Raw genomic sequence first — 19,306 nt, 5'->3', positions numbered from 1 at the left:
TGTTTGTGTAGTATTATGTTCAGCAGACTGTGTTCTTCTATTGTTGTGACTTAGATGACTTTCAGAGCACATTTTATGCCCAATTCATGCAAAACTCCACGTAATCCCAAGGGGTTCACATACTTTTTCTTGCAACTGTATGTTTTTAATGTCTACTGAATGTTTGCCAGGTCTTACAGAGCGTATTGAACTAAAGGGATGAATACTCATGGGTGGTTACCAAGGCATTTGCATAGCTATGCAGTCAGAAGTAGAGTGCCTGCAGAACCTAATGTGCTTTAAAGTGTATGTATAGGCAAAACTTGTTTTTTAGCTTTAGAGTAGGCCCTGGTCAAAACCTTTGCTTATTTTTAGTTTATTTTTTGCTGCCTGTATTGCGTTGGTAAGATTTCTCTTTACTTCTAGAGTCGCATCAGGAAGTGAAAGGAATTCTCTCAGAGCCTAGGTTCACACATATGCACTTTAAAATCGCTGAGTTTTTGAGTGTGATTTAGCATTGCAAATCAGACATGTTTTTGTATGAACACCAATGCGTTTTTAATGCATCTTTACATATTTGTTAGCAATTTGGTCTCTCTGCACACTGCACTGTACACTCCATAAGGGAAAAGAAAAAAACGCATTGTATTATCACACTTCCTATTCAACTCTATGGAGTGCAATTGCACTGTCCCAAAGTCGCACAGGGCCATTTTTCAAAAACACACTGCAACCCTATCTGAACACACTCAATAAGAAGACCTTCAATTTGACTTGTCATGCGAATTCAGACTCTCAAATCGCATTAGAAAACGTGCATGTGTGAACCAGGGCTAAAGTGCAGGCAATTTCTCCCTAAGGAAGCTGACACTGGAACAAGAATCCCCACTGGAAAGATTTCCCCTCAACTCTTGCATTAGTGACAACTCTAAAATTTTGGATTTCCCACTCTTTTTGTTGTGGTGACAAAAAATAAAAAAAGGTTTTGACTAAACAAGCAATTTAACATTGTGGCACTTTTTTCCTGTTAGTTACTCTTCCATGAATGATCAATCTTGTTTAAGAAACAAATGACTTTGCTGCAAGTGTGCAGAATTTTCAACACACAAATTTACATTGCACCTGGTTCCTGTATGTACTGTATGCTTTGAAAAACAATGGGATTGATTTACTAAAACTGGACAGTGTAAAATCTGGTGCAGCTCTGCTTGGCTTCCAGGTTTTTTTTTGTCAAAGCTTAATTGAACAAGCTCGAAGTTAGAAGCTGATTGGCTACCATGCACAGCTGCACCAGATTTTACACTCTCCAGTTTTCGTAAATCAACCCCATAAGGTATCCCACCGGAAATAAGTACTTTCCTCAGTTGCTATCCTAACATTTCTACAGACCCTAATAAACACCAAAACCTGTTGTAGATTGCAGGGAATGCAGATTCATGCTGCTGCCAAACATTCAGCCCAGTACCATATCCCTAACAGAAATACCACTATTACATATGCATGTAATGATGCTCAGTTTATGTCAGTTAGTATTAGAATCTAGATTATTTCACTTTAGTACACTATACTGACTTTCTCTTTTAGAAACATAGATCCAGTAAAACCAAACCCAGTACTTACCATTAGTTTAAGTGATGTAATTTTAGTTGTAAAATCATAACGATTCCCTTTCCCTTAAACCATTAGAATAGATTAAAATCAAGGGATACAATAATTTACTTATTGCATTTACAACCTAACAAACAAGGAACTGAGCACTATTTTTAAAAAGTCAGTGAGCAATTATAATATCCCTGTTTGATTTGTCAATAAGTGTGGCATTGTATACACTTTGTAAACCTAGTATATTCTGTGCAATATATTTACTGACAATGATGTTACAAATTACAAATAAAGAAAAACAAAGCCTGCAATGACATTGTCACCACTTGTAATACACAATAGACAATACAGAATAGAGACTATAGACTAGATGAAACCACAATTTTGACATCAGGTGAAACATACTGTACTTCAAGTAGTCATGAAACAAGGCACATCAAATAAACAGCCCTAGAACAGCAGCCCCTCTGTGAAAGAACAATAGAAAACAAGAGAAAAAATGCTAAAACTTGAAACAATCAACTCCTCTGTATTTATTTTACAAAAAATCGTGTTGATTGTATTTTGTTATACTAGAGATGGCAAAATAAGTTGCATTAAAAAGTTGCAAATATTGCACCTGTATAGGAATTCAAGAACTGTGAAGTTGCAAAATAAAACAGAGGGACTAATGCTTTAAGACTGCAAGTCAAAGCTCTGAGCTACGCAAGCGTATAGTAAATTGTATATTGTGATATATGCACCAAACCAAGTTGTATTGTCTGGAGTAAAGAGTCATAGCATATCAAATAAAAACAATCAGTATTCGTAATATTAAGGCATTTTAGTTGTCAGGGCATAGACTGACATGGGTCTGTATGAAGAAATGTTTTGGAGTCACTTGATAAGGGTCAGTAAACAAACATGTGGCAAGAGTAAATGGAATCTGAATGCACAGTAAGGTCAATTACAAAATCCCTTAGGCAGATTTTCAAGGGAGATTAGAAATGGGCAAAATAGTAAATATGTCTGATTTCATACAATTTGAGATTTTCTCACAGGGGAATAAATATGCTTATGCAAAGAGATAAATTAGGGTTGGCTAAAGCTTTCCTTGAATTGCCATTGATCCCCACTGTCATTTCTAGATTTAGAGTCAGGATAGTCACTGTTGTACCACTTCAGACATGCCTGACCTTATGGAAAGTGCCTTAAGGTATGGTACTGATTTAGTAATGGCTACCCTCACATGTGCAGTTAGTGACAGAAACATATCTGTGAAATGCTTCTAAGGAATGCCTTTCTTATGCTGCTTCAAACATGGCTGCCCTTGTGTACTCTTGTTTCAAGCATGGTTGCCTGTGTTACCTTCTTAAATCTAACTTGACAATGATATATATCAAGCATAGCTTATTCCAGATACCTTCTATTCAATCAGTTTAAACTTGCATCACAGTGTATAACGTTGTCTAAATGACCATATTCAACATGATTTTAGGGACAAAATTTGATTGATATGCTGATGATTTTTCAGCAGTGTATCTCTTATAACATCGCTAAACTGCCTGTGTGGGAAGAACATAATAGCTTGCTGGGCATCAAAGCTTTGCTTACATTTGTGCCTTCAAACAGTTTTCTGCAAGGGTGATCTATGAAACGCACTAATATAGGGAAACACATTAACTATACCCATTGAAATGACATATACTACAAAAAAACATCAGTGGCGTCACAAGGGTGTGTTCTTATGGATGATCTGAATCATGAATCACTGTGTGTACCAAAGAAGAATGCAAGGTAATGTATAGTCATACAAAAATGTATATCGGTACTGTTAAACTCATAGAAAAAAATAAGTGGCTATTACATTTCTCACAAAACTTTCAACAACCCATAACAAATATAAGCTAAGGGCAAACAAGAGCTTTTAAAACCTGAAACCAGCCAAAGCTATACTCCTTGTCTATGTACACCTACGGACTACAGAACTGTGTGGTTGCACAATTGCATTTTACATCTGGAGAAACTTCAATTTACTAATATGTTTCTTGTTTTGACAATATGCATTAAGAAGAGATTTTAAAAAATCCGAGAAAGACACACTGGGGTTTATTTACTAAAGCTGGAGAGTCCAAAATCAGACTCCCTTCTGCATAGAAACCAATCAGCTTCCAGGTTTCATTGCCAAAGCTTCATTGAACAAGCTGAGGTTAGAAGCTGATTGGTTTCTATGCAGAAGGGAGTCTGATTTTGGACTCTCCAGCTTTAGTAAATAAACCCCCACTCTGTCACCCTCCTAAAATGTATGTGGTCTAGGGCCTAGACTGTGTTGCCTATTTACAGATCTTGGTCTACAAATGAGAGGGTATTTTCTAAGAGAGGCTTCTTTGAAAGGATAAGACCATTTCCCTTGACCTTGCATGCTGAGAGCATGCAGAAATGGACTTTGTGATCTTCGTTGATAGAAGTGACTGTAACAAAAAACTTTAGGGTGACTTTGTCCTTGGTTAATAAGACAGTCAAAAGACATTTATTTGTACAATTGAATGCTTGCAATGCAGGAGGTGAAACTTACAATTTACCATATCCTGGGCACACTCTAAGATAAGCTTTTTTCTGGGTGGAAACTATACTATACTATAGTCAACAAAATATATTGTAACTCATTTGACAGTCCATTGTGAAATGAGAAAAAGAGGGAACTCTGTGAACCTCTACCAAAATTCAACAGCCATATCTAAATGGTTTGATGTGTAACTGCCCTTGGTGACGCCACTGCTAACACTGATGGAACATATGAATGAATGGAGCCAGGCTAGCTAATACATAGACAGGTCATGCATGCTGTACCTTCACTTGTATGGGCTGTGTGAAAAAAAAATGCAGGAGACAAGTAAGTAAAACAGATGAAAATGAACCACATATTCCTTAATTATCTGTGAGATGACTATTCAGTTTACAGGTATATTTAAATGTGACTTTAACAGTTACCAGTCTTTACTGTCAAAATTTGTTATAGAGTCTAGACAGTATAAAAACATTAGAGCTGAACGTGGAACTGGAGGAATAATCCTGGATTGTTGCTGAGGAAAAATAGCTTACCATACTTACCAAACTGTGAACCTTCTAGGATGAATGTGCTTACATATAGCACACTAGAATACAACTGGAAAGTTTAGCATAGACTGTTGTCTAATCTGACCAACTGTCAGCAGATAAAAAACTACAACATTAAGAAAAATTACCTGGTATTTTTTATATCACTCTCCAATTTAATGGCTTTTTCTATTTCATCTGTCTACTGGCAGCTGTTGTCTGCACTCTCAATTTTCACCTCTGTAGGAACCTAAGATCACTATTTTAACCAAAATTTACCAAACTAATGTTTTCAGTGGTTTATGTGCACCACAAGTCCAAAGCCAATAAAAGTAACTATTGCATCAGACAAAACTGTGTCTTCTGCAACTTGTTTTTTAGCTAATTTTAATAGAACATAACAATATATTTTTACTGAACAAACGTATTTGTAATGTCAATTAAGACCATAGGCATTTGGCACACGTTTAATAGCACAGTGTTTCTCAACCTTTTTTCAGTCAAGGCACCATTTAAAATTATGGACACCCTCGAGGCACCCTTTAAAATTATGGACATTTTAAAATGGGGTGTCTCTAGACTGTCCATAATTTTAAAAGGGCACCCCATTCTAAAATGTGAAAAACAATTCTAATAGTTTTATATAGCGCAGCAAAATCCATGCATGTAGGACTCCCAACGTTAGAGGTGGTTTATTCTTCCAAAACAAATACACTTTTGCACACTGGTACTGACTAGTATACCAATGTTTCTCTTCTCCCTCAGTTTTTCTCCATCACTGAGCTAATGTAACCCCAGCACTGATGGAAAGGGGCAGACAGCTCACATCCTCCTTATCAATGGATGATGTCATTGGTTGTCAAGATGTTGGTGGCTAAAAGGTCATAATGGTACACAATCTAAACCTGTGGCTTTTTGTAACTAAAAGGCATGCTTGTTCCACCTGCTGGCATGTATACAAGTTTTGGGCAATTTTTAGACATTTTGCCAAGGCACCCCTGAAGAAACCTCAAGGCACCCCAGGGTGACTGGGCACCCTGGTTGAGAAAGGCTGTTCAAGCAGACTTACTTTAGACATCTTACTCTTGTTGTTTCCAGTCAGGAATGCCAAATTATTGATCTCATTCTGAATTACAAAATTCTGTTCTTCTCTTTTAAAATTCTAAATAATAGAACAGAAAGGGATATAAAAAAAATCACACACATGCATTATTAACATCATTTAAACATCAGTAAAGCCTATTTCCATGGATTTAACGTGCAAGATAATCTGAAGTGGTATTTTACAAATATGGCCCCTCTACATCTTCTCTCTCACTACTAGTGGTGGGTAAACAGAAATACCCTCTTCTATAATTCATATTGATACCATTAATACATTTAGGTTAATAAAAACAGGACATACTGCAATCTGAAATCATGTTGTCAAGAATTTCCAGTTATAAAATAGGCAGGTGATATGATACAGTGTGTCAATGAGTTTGTTCTTTCCCTCTTGCTAGTAACCGGTCGATTCATAAAAATTATTCCTATACAATAATCTGTGTTTTCTTACCTAGGTGCTTACTTGGGCAAGTGAAGTAAAATATTAAAATATTATTAAGAATGGCTTAACAGTAGTTAAATGGTTTGGTTTGTCTGGTTTGATCTGATTTTATATAATGGATCTTTCTGAGAGACATATCAGATGTGGCACTAATATTTTTTAAGGAGCTGTAGGGATCACACATGTGAAAAAACTATTTTTTTTAAAAAAGGGCTATAATAGAAGTGATTTCTAGCAATCTCATATGTCTCTTATTGGCCGCTGACACGTTTCCCCAGTCTCCAAAAACTCCTGTAGCATATGTTGTCAGCCTCTGACCATTTCCTATAGCATGTCTGTAGTTAATGACCATCTCTTGCACAATATTTGTATCTCTGACCATCTCCTGCTGTATGTCCAAAGCTTTTGGCTGCTTTTTGTAGCATTGCATTTATTGAATACTACACTGTAAAGTAAAGCTATGCTTGTAGAATTTATAATCAAGGTTGGAGGGTGGAAGTAATAGTCCCAGACCTTGATATCCAGTTAGAAAATGTTTTTATCTAGACTGTTTCAAGGGTCAGGCACCCTTGCCATGAAAGCTCATCTGCATGCTGCTGAATCTTGGTCAAGGGGGCCTCTGTGCTCTATCTTTAAAAAGGAAATAAAGACTCTAATAGGATATGGGATCATGTCCAGTCTAATTGGAGATGGTACAAAGAAATGTTTGGGATCATTTCTATGAAACTTAAAGCCTAAGTCAAATTTAAGAATAGAAAAATCAGCACAAGGGACTATACTCACAACCAATGTGAGGTTGAAATCCTATGTCTTCTGTTCCCCCTTACAGCTGTAGCTGTAAAATTCTGATGATGCGGGGGTTAATACATTGCAAGGGACCTGTCATATGCAATTGTCGAGAGTGCTATCTATGTCTGCCCTATTCCGCCCACCTCCTCTATTCATGGAAGCCGTATTATAGCTTCCATGAATTAACCACTTTCTATCCACCCTATAGCAGTTTTACTGCTTCAGGGCAGCTCTCTTGTACAAAATCACGTAAAAAAAGTAATTGCGCACTTCCACCACATGGGAGCGCATGCGTGCCGCTGGAGAAGATATTTTGCTGTGAACTCTCACAGCACAAAACGATCCACAAGCCCCGGCGATCAGTTGCTCATTGGCACCTGCAGATCGCCAGTCAAGAAGCAAAAGCAGTGCTATGGCTATGTTTAAACAGCCATAGTACTGTTTTGACAAGGAAAAGCCGTAAAGTGTTTCTCTGCAGAGCAGAGAAAACAATCCATCACTTCCAGAGGCGTAGCTAGGATATTTTGTGCCAGGGGACGAACTATAAAATTGGTGCCCCAGCCCCCCTCCCTGTTTAATCACATAAGCAATACCAATGATAGGGCACTATTTCTCCCACTGACACCAATGACACTTACCTTGCTGACCCCTGCTCCAGCCTAGGTTCCTTCCCTCTCCCATCCACAGCCAGCATACCTGGTTGCAGCAGCACCATCTGAACGGCACACTTACTGGTCAGCTGTCTTCACTTGCTCTGGCCGCTCCCTCACTCGATCTTCGCGCTGCCACTCGGCTCCTCCTCTCCAAGCTCAGCCTCCTCGCAGGTGATTGGCTGCCTGTGTGCCTTTCCTGAGCTACAGTTCTGGCGCCCAATCACCGGTGAGGAGGCGGAGCTTGCAGAGGGAGGTACAAACTGCCATAGGCTGTCCAGTGATCAGATGACAGGGGTGGCATGTCATCCTGCCCACACATCGCGTCCAGGGAAAAGAAGACAGCGGACCTGCGGACCTCTCTACCCCTCCTCTAGCAGCGCCTCCTGGACTGGATCATCGTGGGACTGGGACACAGAACCAGGTAAGACACAGCAACCCACTGCCCGCCCCTGTACTAAGTGTCCCTTCTGTTGGAAGGGGGGGCGGCGGCAACGCACCACCCCCCTAAAAAGTGCCACCCTAGGCAAACGCCTTGTTTGCCTCGCGGCAAATATGTCCCTGGTTGTAAGCCTCATTTTGGCGCCCAGGCACATATGTACCCCCCTGCCCCCCCCCCCAGCTACACCTCTGATCACTTCCCATAGTAAAAGCATCACCTAGTGTTTACCAAGCACATAGCAAGGCACACACTTAACCCTTTGATCACCCTAGATGTTAACCCCTTCCCAGTCAGTGTCAGTACACTGTCAGTGCATATTTTTAATGCTGATCATTGTATTAGTGTCACTGGTTCCCACAAAGTGTCAGCTAGTGTCAGTTAGTGTAAAAATGTCTTCCGCAATATCGCAGTCCTGCTATAAGTTGCTGATCACCGCCATTACTAATATAAAAAAAAATAAATAAAAAACATGGTTTGTAGACACTATAACGTTTGCGCAAACTAATAAATATACAATTATTGGTATTTTGCTTACCAAAAATATGTAGAATACATTTTGGTCTAAATTTAAGAAGAATTAAAATTTTTAATTTTTTTTATTGGATATGTTTTATAGCAGAAAATTAAAAAAAATTTTTTTTCAAAATTGTTAGTCTTTTTTTGTTTACAGCACAAAAAGTAAAAACCATAAAGGTGATCAAATGCCACCAAAAGAAAGCTCTATTTGTGGGAAAAAAGGACATAAATTTAATTTGAGTGCAGCATTTCATGACCGCGCAATTGTCAGTAAAAGTAACGCAGTGCCGTATCACAAAAAAATGGCCTGGTCAGGAAGGGGGGTAAATCTTCTGGAGGGCAAGTGGTTAAAAACAAGCTATGAATGAAAGAGGCAGGCCTTTCCTTCATCTGCCCATCCTCCAAACATGAAGCTCTTTTCGATCATGAAAGCTATAGTACAGCTTAGCCTTTAAGACATGAGAGTATACTCTATTGATATAAACAATCTTTAGAGATGCCTTTCTGAACCTTTTCAACACAGAGGAACTCTTTCTTTACTTTTGTTTCTGGTCTCAGGGAACCCCTGCTAAAATTACTATGGAGTTTATTTACTAAAGCTGGTTCACTCAGAATCTCGTGCACTTTTGCATAGAAACCAATCGGCTTCCTGGTTTTAGTGCTAAAGCTTAATTGAACAAGCTGACGTTAGAAGCTGATTGGCTACCATGCACAGGTGCACCAGATTCTGGGTGAACCAGCTTTAGTAAATAAACCCTTATATCTACAACTCATGATACATTAGTGTGATGGCCAGTAGAAAAAATACTCCTTACACCTGTGGTCATTGAGAAGAATTACCCCCTTACAGATAGCTAAAATGATCAATGGTGTCGGTGGGAACTTATCTGAGAGGCAGAAATTGCTCCTTGCTCAAGGAACCCCTAACAAACTCTGGAGAAACCCTTTGGGTTCCTTGGAACCCTGGTTGAGAAACCCTGGTTTAGAGTGAGGACTGTTTGTCATATTCTACTTCTTATCTAATCTGGATTAGTTTTAAATAACTTTAGACAGTTCAGAGACCAATTAATGATAAAAATCATAAACACGGCTAAATATAAACATTTTAACAGCCATCAGCAACCACTATATGGGAGGTATCTGAAATTATACATGTACAATGAAAGCAATATATAACAAACAGAGAGGTCTCTTACATGTGATTTACACCAAAGAATGAAAACTTCAGCCACCATTCTGAACAGATCATCAGAATCAACATCTGGTTTTTTGAGCCAGTTTGACCTAATTTGCACAAATTAAGCAACAGTTATTCTTTCAGTCAGAAAATATAACCATCTATAACAGAATACAGTAGTTTATGCTCCATTATACCTGTTGTTATCTACGTATCGGATCAGCATAGGATAAAAAGCATAGAGATCTCTACATAAAACTGCAAACTCATCCAGAATGAGCAACTCTGCTTCCTGAGTGTCAGCCTTGCTGTCTGCTTTCAGCTGCTCCTCCTCTTGCACAATCTTTATTGCTTTCTTCTTCAGTTTCTCCAGTGTGGGAATAAAATGGCTCTTTAGAAGGTCTGGCTGGGCTTTGCTGATAATTGGCTGAGCATAGACTGCAAACAAACAGCAAGAGCCAGATTAACAGCACAAAGCACAAGTAAAGTTTGCAGTGAGCTTTTCATATAAACATTAATAAAATATTAGATGGGTATCATATACTGCAGATTACATATGTTTCATTCAAATGCCACTTTAACAAACCAATGAAGGCATATTTACTGCACATCTGAGCTTAAAATATTGTTCATCCTTGTTTCCTGAGGTTTCATACAAAAATACTAATTAAAACAGAAAAAAAGAAGAGAGGAAAATAACATGCTAGAGGTACTATGTACAAGAGAGTGTTTCTTAGAGTTGCAATCCAGCCTAGTAGATGTAATGACACATTCTTTTGTTGCAAACAACCAAAGTTGCTGGTCCTGAATAATATGTTTTTAGCAACAATTAAAAAAAATGTAGCAAAAAATCTGGTCACCAGAGACCACTATATTTATTGAAGCAATATTAAACAAAAAAACAAAATTGTATTATATTTCAGCATACCAATTCATAGGTGTGGTGGCTGCTTTAGTTTTCCTTTTTAGACTTGTTTCCTTTACTTCACCTGGTAATCTGACCATTAACACACTGGGTGTCTGCATTGTGGATGAAGTAGTGAAGCAGACACCTTTGGACAGCAGCATTGTCAGTCTGCGGAGAGGGTAGTATTAAACTAGCAGAGTTAGATGGAGTTGACGAACAAATTAAAGCTAAACACCAACCAACACTTTAGAAGCAGTTACAGAAACAATTTTTTCCTTTTGGGATATAGGTTGTACAAAAATGTAAGCACCACTGTCAGTATTAAATGTTTTTTTTCTCAAGTCTCTAGTTGCTGGACAGTGTGGTATGATAACGAAAGTTGAAAAATAATAGCCTGGCTGGCTGGATTACCAGGTGAAAAATAAAAGGAAAAAACTAAAAATACTAATATAGAATAGTCAGAATAGTCTAACCCTGAAATCGTATTTCTCCCTTGACCAGGCGGAAGAGAGGGAGAGCACGAGAAAGTGAAGGAGAGAGAGAAATGGAAAGGTAATACATTATTCTGGTTTTGTTTTTTTATGCGTTATTGAATTACGTATATGTTCATCACTATTGTTATTATCTGACCTGGGAGGAAACACACATACCCTAATATGGAAGTAGCAACATTTCCAGTATATGAGGCACTATTTAAAATATAACACGTTGCAGACCGCTTATTGCCAATTTTCTATAGTTTTCTTAATTTCTACAGACAGGATGTTTTGTGTTACCATAGCACACTGGGTCATTTTGCTACACATCAGATATAAAAAAAAAGGTGAACAAAATTAGGTAAAAACACATCAAAAACGTGTGTAGAAAAACGGAAAATGAACTGCGAAAAGCACTGCAAAACGGACAAAAGGCAAAGTGCATGGGTGTTAACGGAGCCTAATAAATGATCTGTACAAAGCAGCATGAAATAAGTTTAAAAGGTACAGTTGGGGAAGGGAGGTTGATGCGTTCGCACTACTCTCAGCAGTGATCATGATTAAGCGCTGAGAGTAGCGTGAAATGCACCAACCAATCCATCAGACTATCACCTACTCTGCTCACCTTTAGGCGCACTCTGAAAACCTATCTCTTCAGGGAAGCCTACCCCGCCCTCAGCTAATACTGGAATCCTCTACTCTTTCAACCACTCCATCCCCCACAGTTATTTCCTCCTGTACCACTATCCCCTCCCTCCTAGATTGTAAGCTCCAAGGAGCAGGGCCCTCGAACCCCTCTTGTATTGAATTGTATTGCTACTGTACTGTCATGTGTACTGTCTCCCACCATAATGTAAAGCGCTGAGCAAACTGTCGGCGCTATATAAACCCTGTATTATAATAATAATAATATGGGGTAAGCAATAAACTTTTATAAAAATGTTATAAGAAGATATGGTCTAAGCTTAACTATTTTCAGCAGACACAGTACAGAAAAATGTGCTACTTGTATGGTGCACAATAATCTATGACCTGAAGACTGGAACCAAATAAGGTTTTGAAGTACTATGCAGAACAATTACAGGACGGCATAATATAACTAATTCTTTATTATTTCTTAGCAATCAATAATTATATGCATCATTAAACATACTGTATAACAAACTGAACACAAGAATCTACAATTTGAAACAAGGGAACACTATGCTCTGAAGAAAAGATTCAAAATCAAGTATGATATCTTATGTATCCAGTCATTCCACAACAACAAAGAAAAATGTCTTCAAAGAAATTCATGTTTATGGTGTCTCAATGGTCAGTAGCATGGGAAAATATTACTTTCACATTTTATCTATGTAACCCAAAAAATGATCCACCTGCATAAGGCAAACTTTATCAAATATTCTGCATGTCACAGGTTCTTCCTCAACCAGAATACTAAAGTGAAACATTTGTTTGAAAGAAAAAAAGATGCATAAGAAGTAAAACAGAATGCAGGCTGTTTCAGTTTTAATTACCATACAGTGCTTGTAAAAGAAAACGCACACATGTACAACAGGGAAATATGAAGAAACTCATATTATTTGTCTCGATCAATGAAGTGTTGGTTTGACATTGAAACAGCAGAAGGATAAAGCAAGACCAGGCACCGATTAGGCACATTGCTCATTCTTTTTCCTTTTGTCAAAGCAATGTAAATTTGTTATTTAAACCAAAAGGGCTGTCAGGACATGATAAATGTCAAGCCAGTTTACACATAATTCCTTTAATACTTTATTTTTAAACCAACTGTTTGTAAAGTCTGGACATTATTTAGGGGTGTGAATCCACACATGATGACTAGGAGGATTACCTGCAATTCTCTTCATCCAAGATGCTTCATCTATTCCCAAATTGTTGTTTATGATTTTCAGGATGTTTCCCAGTATGACACTGAGGTGTTCGGACGTCACCTGCGTACAGCATGGCCTAGCATTTTCTGGCACATTCTCCGTACCTCTCTCCCACCAATAAGAAAGATAGTTGCATAGCATTGGAAGGATGACCTCAATAACATGTGGCATCTCTGTGTACCTAGCTCCAGATTCAGCCAAGTCATTAATCTCTTTCATAAGACCTTCTAGGTGTGGCATTTCTGGACACATCTCTTCCACTGTGTCTGGCATGCCTAGAACTGCAAAACAGATATTTTCATTAAAATAAATGGTTTAATTGTGCTACACAGATCATTTTCCAAGGACAATGCACCAGTTGATGACACTGAAAATAGCTGTTGATAATTCAATTATAAAAGAGATAATGCACACGCATCATTCTTCCTACCCACTCGAATTCAGACTTGGAATCAGTGATTGCATGTTAGAGCGATACATACTACTTAAAAGAAAGAAAAGGAAACCCCATTTCTGCTATTAAGATCAATAAATATACTAAAATCATACAGTTCTAAGTACAGGTGAAAAGAATGATGAGGGTTTTTTATGCAAGTCACTGAGACTTCAAAACCTTCTTTCACTCCATGGCATTGATTCGGTCTCTATGGAAATGTAATTCTGTTACACCTACAACAAATACTTTGGTAACTAGTTTTAAAAGGGATAAAAAAAAAAAAAGAGTATGGTAAAGACCAAGATGCAGGCACCACAGGAAAGAAATCACCAAGTGGCAGATTTATAAAGGGGTGAAAGGACATTCATTGTGCATTTACTGCACATTCACCAGTGAATCATTTACCAGGAAGATACACAATCACTAAATCCAGAAAGATTCATTACCATCTATTCTTTCATGGGAAGATGCTTCCTGCATCCCATGTATTTACCCTATTTATAGCATGATGGATATAACAGTCTATGCAGATTCACCAAGAACCTTTAATCTGCAAATTCTCTAAAGTGATCAAGCTGTATTTTAAAAGTTGTCTTAAAGGTCTGGAAGCGCAGGAACTGTGAAAAATCAACCTTTTGGAACAACGTGGTGGTGTCACCCTTACATTACATAATTGTGAAGCCAAACTTCACAATACCACCAAAATGAAAAGGTATAGAATTAAATGAATAATTATCTAAGCTGGTGGCAAACAAAAGATTTCAAGCAGAGTTACACTCAAAAGCGGAAGCTACACTCCCCCCCTCCACTGCCAAATTTGGCACCTTTTGGGGGGGAGCGGATACCTGTTTTTGACAGGAATCCGCTCCCACTTCCAGCTCAGTTTGCTGTGGTGAAGTGAGCCAGAAGTTCGTCCCCCTCCTCCCTCCCACAGTCTCCTGGGAACTTTCACAGGTAACAGAAGAATGCTGGACCAATGAAAATGCGCAGTGTGACTCGTGCATGCGCAGGGGGCACAAGGCTGTGAAGCCTGGTGTCCACGGTAGAGATGCCGGCAACGTGGAGGAGAGAAGGGGAGAAGGGACAGCGCGGGTGAGAGTATCACTGGACTCCGGAACAGTTAAGTGTGTGTTTATTAAAAGTCAACAGATACAGTTTTTTGTAGCTGTTGACTTTTAATAAACACAAAAACCACTGGAACTCCACTTTAAAGTAGAATTATAATTTATGCAGTGAAAACATTTTTTTCAGAAGGTATTATGAACAAATTCAAATTGAAAGTCAAATCAAAATCAAGGTATAACTAAAGGCAAACCTTTTTTAGTTTTGGTTAGAATGGAGAGGGAGTAGAACACCCATAAGGTTTGTATTGCTCCCTGTTAGGGATATTCACCTTCTATATTTGTCCTGGTGACTATTGTCACCAAAAGTGAAAGAACATCCCAATGTGTGGGTTGTCACCAGGGGAAATCATCCAATGAAAACACTACTTCTGGTGACCCTGGTGACAACCAGTGATTCCCTCACTTTGGAGGGATTTTCTCTCACTTCCTGGCTTCCTGCCTTCTTTGTACTTCTGGTGATAACCAGTGATTCCCCCACTTTGAGCTTCTATAGAGCTTATATATGAATTTTGCTTGTGAGGATGCTGGGGTCTGTCAGTTTTTTCGCTCAACCCTCTGGTTCAACAAAAACAAATGTCTGTGTATACCCTGCTTAGGTCAATATTCATTTTGCTAAGTAAACATTCTGTATTCACTTTAAATTTAAATCTACTCTAGATTAAATGATACAATGTATTCACTAGGATGCACTAAAGCAGGCCATACATGATTATTTTTCTTTCGTTTAATCAACCGGTTGACAAAAGGAAATTAATCAATTCCCCCATCCACATCCAGTATGTGGATGGGTGAATCTCTGCAGTAGTGGTATTGTACTCTATCAGCGAGGAGGCTTCCCTGCCGTTAGAATACACTCTAGCGGCATCCGTTATAGCCAGCAGCATTGATCGAGTGAACATTTTCCAACAGGCTCGTGCACATCTAAACCCCCCAAATTTTTTAATATACTGCAAGTTACCAGTTCTTAGATGAGGCAGCTGCATTACTTTTCTTTTCTCAGGCTTTTTCACCTTTATATTCACCTGCTAATTCTGTAAACAACACACTGACTGTCCCTGTGTAGGTATACTCAATCTTCCAGAGTATCTATGAAAGCCATGGCAGCCACCGAGGCTAGACGTCTAACATTTCTTCCTTTGTTCATAATGAATGATGGGATTAGTAGTTTATAATAATATAGTAATAGTTAAAAAATAGTTTAGGATAATATTATTTCCTTTTTGTTCAGCTCACAGAATGTGAGAAGGATGCTGCATTTCTGGCAAGATCAACAGATGCTTTCTGTACTAGATGAAAGAGTTTAAAGCCTGAAAAACAAAAACTAACACAGCCACTACATCTAAGGACTGTCAAGCTGATATATATTAAAATTGTATTTTTGGGTTTCAATATCCTTTAGCTTTGTTCATTATTTTACTGTTGAGCGCCTCTACTTCCTATGGGCTGGTGAAGATCCATTTTCTGATATCTTCAATAAACACCTCATAGAACTTCACACTTCAATAGTTAGAAGTTATTAGTAGTTTAAGGAGAAATGAGGGTTAAAATACTGAATGCATAATTTTCAGTAATCAAAAAAATATCTTTTGTGTATTAGCAAATTGCAATATTACATTGCATTTTGTGATGCTCCTATGTATTGTTGCTATGACAACAAGGATACCAATTCTTATGCAACATAGATATACTGTATAAGGAGTTTAAAACTCTGCCATGTATTTAAGTCAGCAAAATACAAAATAAAGTGAAATGATCTGATCTGCAGCTAGAATTGGTAAAAAAATTCTTACTAAATAACTTCTTCTTTTGTTTGGAACTAAATATACTGTATAATGTGTTTTCACCTATTAATTAAACAAAGCCCTAAATTCAAAAGATATAAAAGATTATCATAAAAGGTGCACAGCATGACAGGGGAAGGATACATACTAGCTCTCTCCCGAGGAGATTTGGTATTGAAAACGGAGAGTGGATTGTTGTGGTTTAGCGATGGCTCAAGAAAAGCTACCGGAATAGCTCCAGCTAGAGCTGCCAGACATTCTCCTAGGGCAGGACGCTGCCTGTAAAGAAAAATATTGAAAATCAGTTATATAAAGAATATTGGTAGTGTATATTTTGTTGTACATATTACAATTTATTAACATAAAAAAATTGGAATGCACCTTTCCCATCCTCCTTCCTAATAAATAAATTATCCACATGTCTTCTGCACTGTACCTGCTTTTCTAACTCATGGGTATGTGGTGATTATGCTGTATGTGCATTTAAATAACAAGCAACACTCAAATAATTTTTAAAGAAGAAGAGAAAAGTAATGACTTTTCAGGAAAGAGACGGTTGATTGCCACTTTGTTTATAATAATTTATTACTTGAGTCCCGAGCTTCATTTTATAGTGGCTATATTATACTTACCAGCTCTGTGCACTATTTTTGCACAGAGCAGCCCCGTTCCTCCTCTTCTCAGATCCCTCACCAATGCTCTGGGCTCCTCCTCTTCAGCAACTACCCCCATAGTAAGCCGCTTCCTAAAGGCATCATGGGGGTTTGCTCCCACGCCTCGTTGTCTGCGTCTATAGACACAGACAGTGGGACTTGGCCCTGCCCCCCACTACCTCCACTGGCTGTGATTGACAGCAGTGAAAGCCAATGGCTCCAGCTGCTGTCTCTTAGCCAAAGAGGAGAGAGAGACCGGGGAGAGCCACTGCTCTCATGCACATCGCGGGATTGAGATCAGCTCAGAGAAGTATAAGAAGGGGCTTTGCGAGGGGGGGGGATGGATACAGAAGTTTTTTTCACCTTCGTGCATAGAATGCACAAAGGTAAAACACTTCAGGCTTTAGAACCACTTTAAAGTAAAAACAGCACTTCCTTTCCATTCCATTGCAAGTGTGGCAATGACTTGAGTGACATTACTGTATGGCCATTCACTACAGCTGGTCAGGCAGAGCCATAGCAGCTCTCCCTAGCTTTTACATACAGCAGCAAATAATTGCTGTAGTGATATATTCTAAGCTGATCTCCCCTGACCATATCCAGAGCCCCAGCAATAAGGGCAAAGTTAATTAAAAAATGTAAAAATAAAGTAAGAAAACCGGATATAAAATAAATATAAAAAATATGAATAATATATATAAAATAAGAAAAATGATATGTAAACGAGTACTGCCATAAACCCATATACAGCTGCCTATAGCCATTCATTTTTCAGGGAATACACCCATACACTCTATATACAGTGCATCCAGAAAGTATTCACAGCGTTTAACTTTTGCCACATTTTGTTATGTTACAGCCTTATTCCAAAATTATTATTATTATTATTATACAGTATTTATAAAGCGCCAATAGTTCACTCAGCGCTGTACATTACAAAGGGGGACAGAACATGTGACAGAACAATACCAATACAATGCAAAACATGAGGGGATCGAGGGCCCTGCTCTTTTGAGCTTACAATCTAGAAGGGATGGGATAGTGGTACAGGAGGAGATAGCTGTGGGGGATGGAGTGGTAGGAAGAGTGGAGGAGGTCAGCAAGTTAGCAGGGGGTGAGGTAGGCTTCCCTGAAGAGATGGGTTTTCAGGGTGCGCCTAAAGGAGAGGAGAGTAGGTGATAATCTGATGGGTTGGGGAAGGGAGTTCCAGAGGATGGGTGACACCCTGGAGAAGTCCTGGAGGCGGGCATGGGAGGAGGAGACCAGGGAACTAGAGAGAAGGAGGTCTTGTGAGGAGCGGAGTGTGCGTGCTGGGCGGTACTTGGATATTAGGTCAGTGATGTAGTTCGGGGCAGTATGGTGGACAGCTTTGTACGTCAGTGTTAGGATTTTAAATTTGATCCGTTGCGCAATCGGAAGCCAGTGGAGGGATTGGCAGAGGGGGGTGGCAGAAATGGAGCGGTTGGAAAGGTGAATGAGTCTGGCAGCCGTATTCAGGATCAACTGAAGCGGGGATAGCCAGCGGCGAGGCAGGCCAGTGAGGAGGGAGTTGCAGTAGTCGAGTCGTGATATGATGAGGGAGTGGATGAGCTGCTTAGTGGTTTCTGGGGTTAGGAACGTGCGGATTTTGGCGATGTTGCGGAGGTGGAGTCTGCACGAGTTTGTTAAAGATTGGACTTGGGGCTGGAAGGATAGGTTGGAGTCCAGAATGACACCAAGTACTCTGGCCTGCAGAGCGGGTTTGATATTGGCGTTGTTGGATGTGATGTAGAAGTCAATGGGGGGTAGGGTTCGGGCTGGGGGGAAGACAAGGAGCTCGGTTTAGGAGAGATTCAGTTTAAGGAAGTGGAGCGACATCCAATCTGATATGTCGCTCAGTAGGTGTGTGATTTGGGCAGAGACCGAGGGGGTGAGGTGGGGGGTTGAGAGATAGATTTGTGTGTCGTCGGCATAGAGGTGGTAGTTGAAGCCGTGAGAGTGTATGAGCTGGCCAAGGGAGGAGGTGTAGATGGAGAAGAGAAGGGGCCCAAGGACAGAGCCTTGAGGGACCCCAACAGAGAGGGGGAGTAAGGGGGAGGTGGTAGCATTATAGGTAACGCTGAAAGAGCGTTGTGACAGGTAGGATGAGAGCCAGGAGAGGGCAGAATCTCTGAGGCCGAGGGAGTGCAGTATTTTGAGGAGGAGGGGGTGGTCAACTGTGTCGAAGGCCGCAGAGAGGTCAAGGAGTAGGAGCACTGAATAGTGGCCATTAGCTTTGGCGG

General features: G+C 39.3%; 1 protein-coding gene across 8 annotated transcripts in view; it reads right to left on the bottom strand.

Moving 5' to 3' along the window:
- Positions 1 to 19,306, bottom strand: part of RYR3 (ryanodine receptor 3) — a 954,561-nt gene that overhangs the window by 270,377 nt on the left and 664,878 nt on the right. For all 8 annotated transcript variants that reach the window (XM_089671311.1, XM_089671312.1, XM_089671314.1 and 5 more), the window contains 5 exons: positions 16,541 to 16,671; positions 13,012 to 13,332; positions 9,974 to 10,214; positions 9,796 to 9,883; positions 5,726 to 5,818 (listed from right to left, as the gene is read on the bottom strand). In XM_089671311.1, coding sequence (XP_089527437.1) covers positions 5,726 to 5,818; positions 9,796 to 9,883; positions 9,974 to 10,214; positions 13,012 to 13,332; positions 16,541 to 16,671 — 874 coding nt within the window. The remainder of the gene's footprint in view (positions 1 to 5,725; positions 5,819 to 9,795; positions 9,884 to 9,973; positions 10,215 to 13,011; positions 13,333 to 16,540; positions 16,672 to 19,306) is intronic.

Source organism: Staurois parvus, unplaced genomic scaffold (genome assembly GCF_062004578.1).
Source record: "Staurois parvus isolate SC_StPar_1 unplaced genomic scaffold, SC_StPar_1.0 ptg000104l, whole genome shotgun sequence".
Classification (NCBI taxonomy): Eukaryota; Metazoa; Chordata; class Amphibia; order Anura; family Ranidae; genus Staurois; species Staurois parvus.
This window is presented reverse-complemented; position numbering and strand designations above follow the sequence as displayed.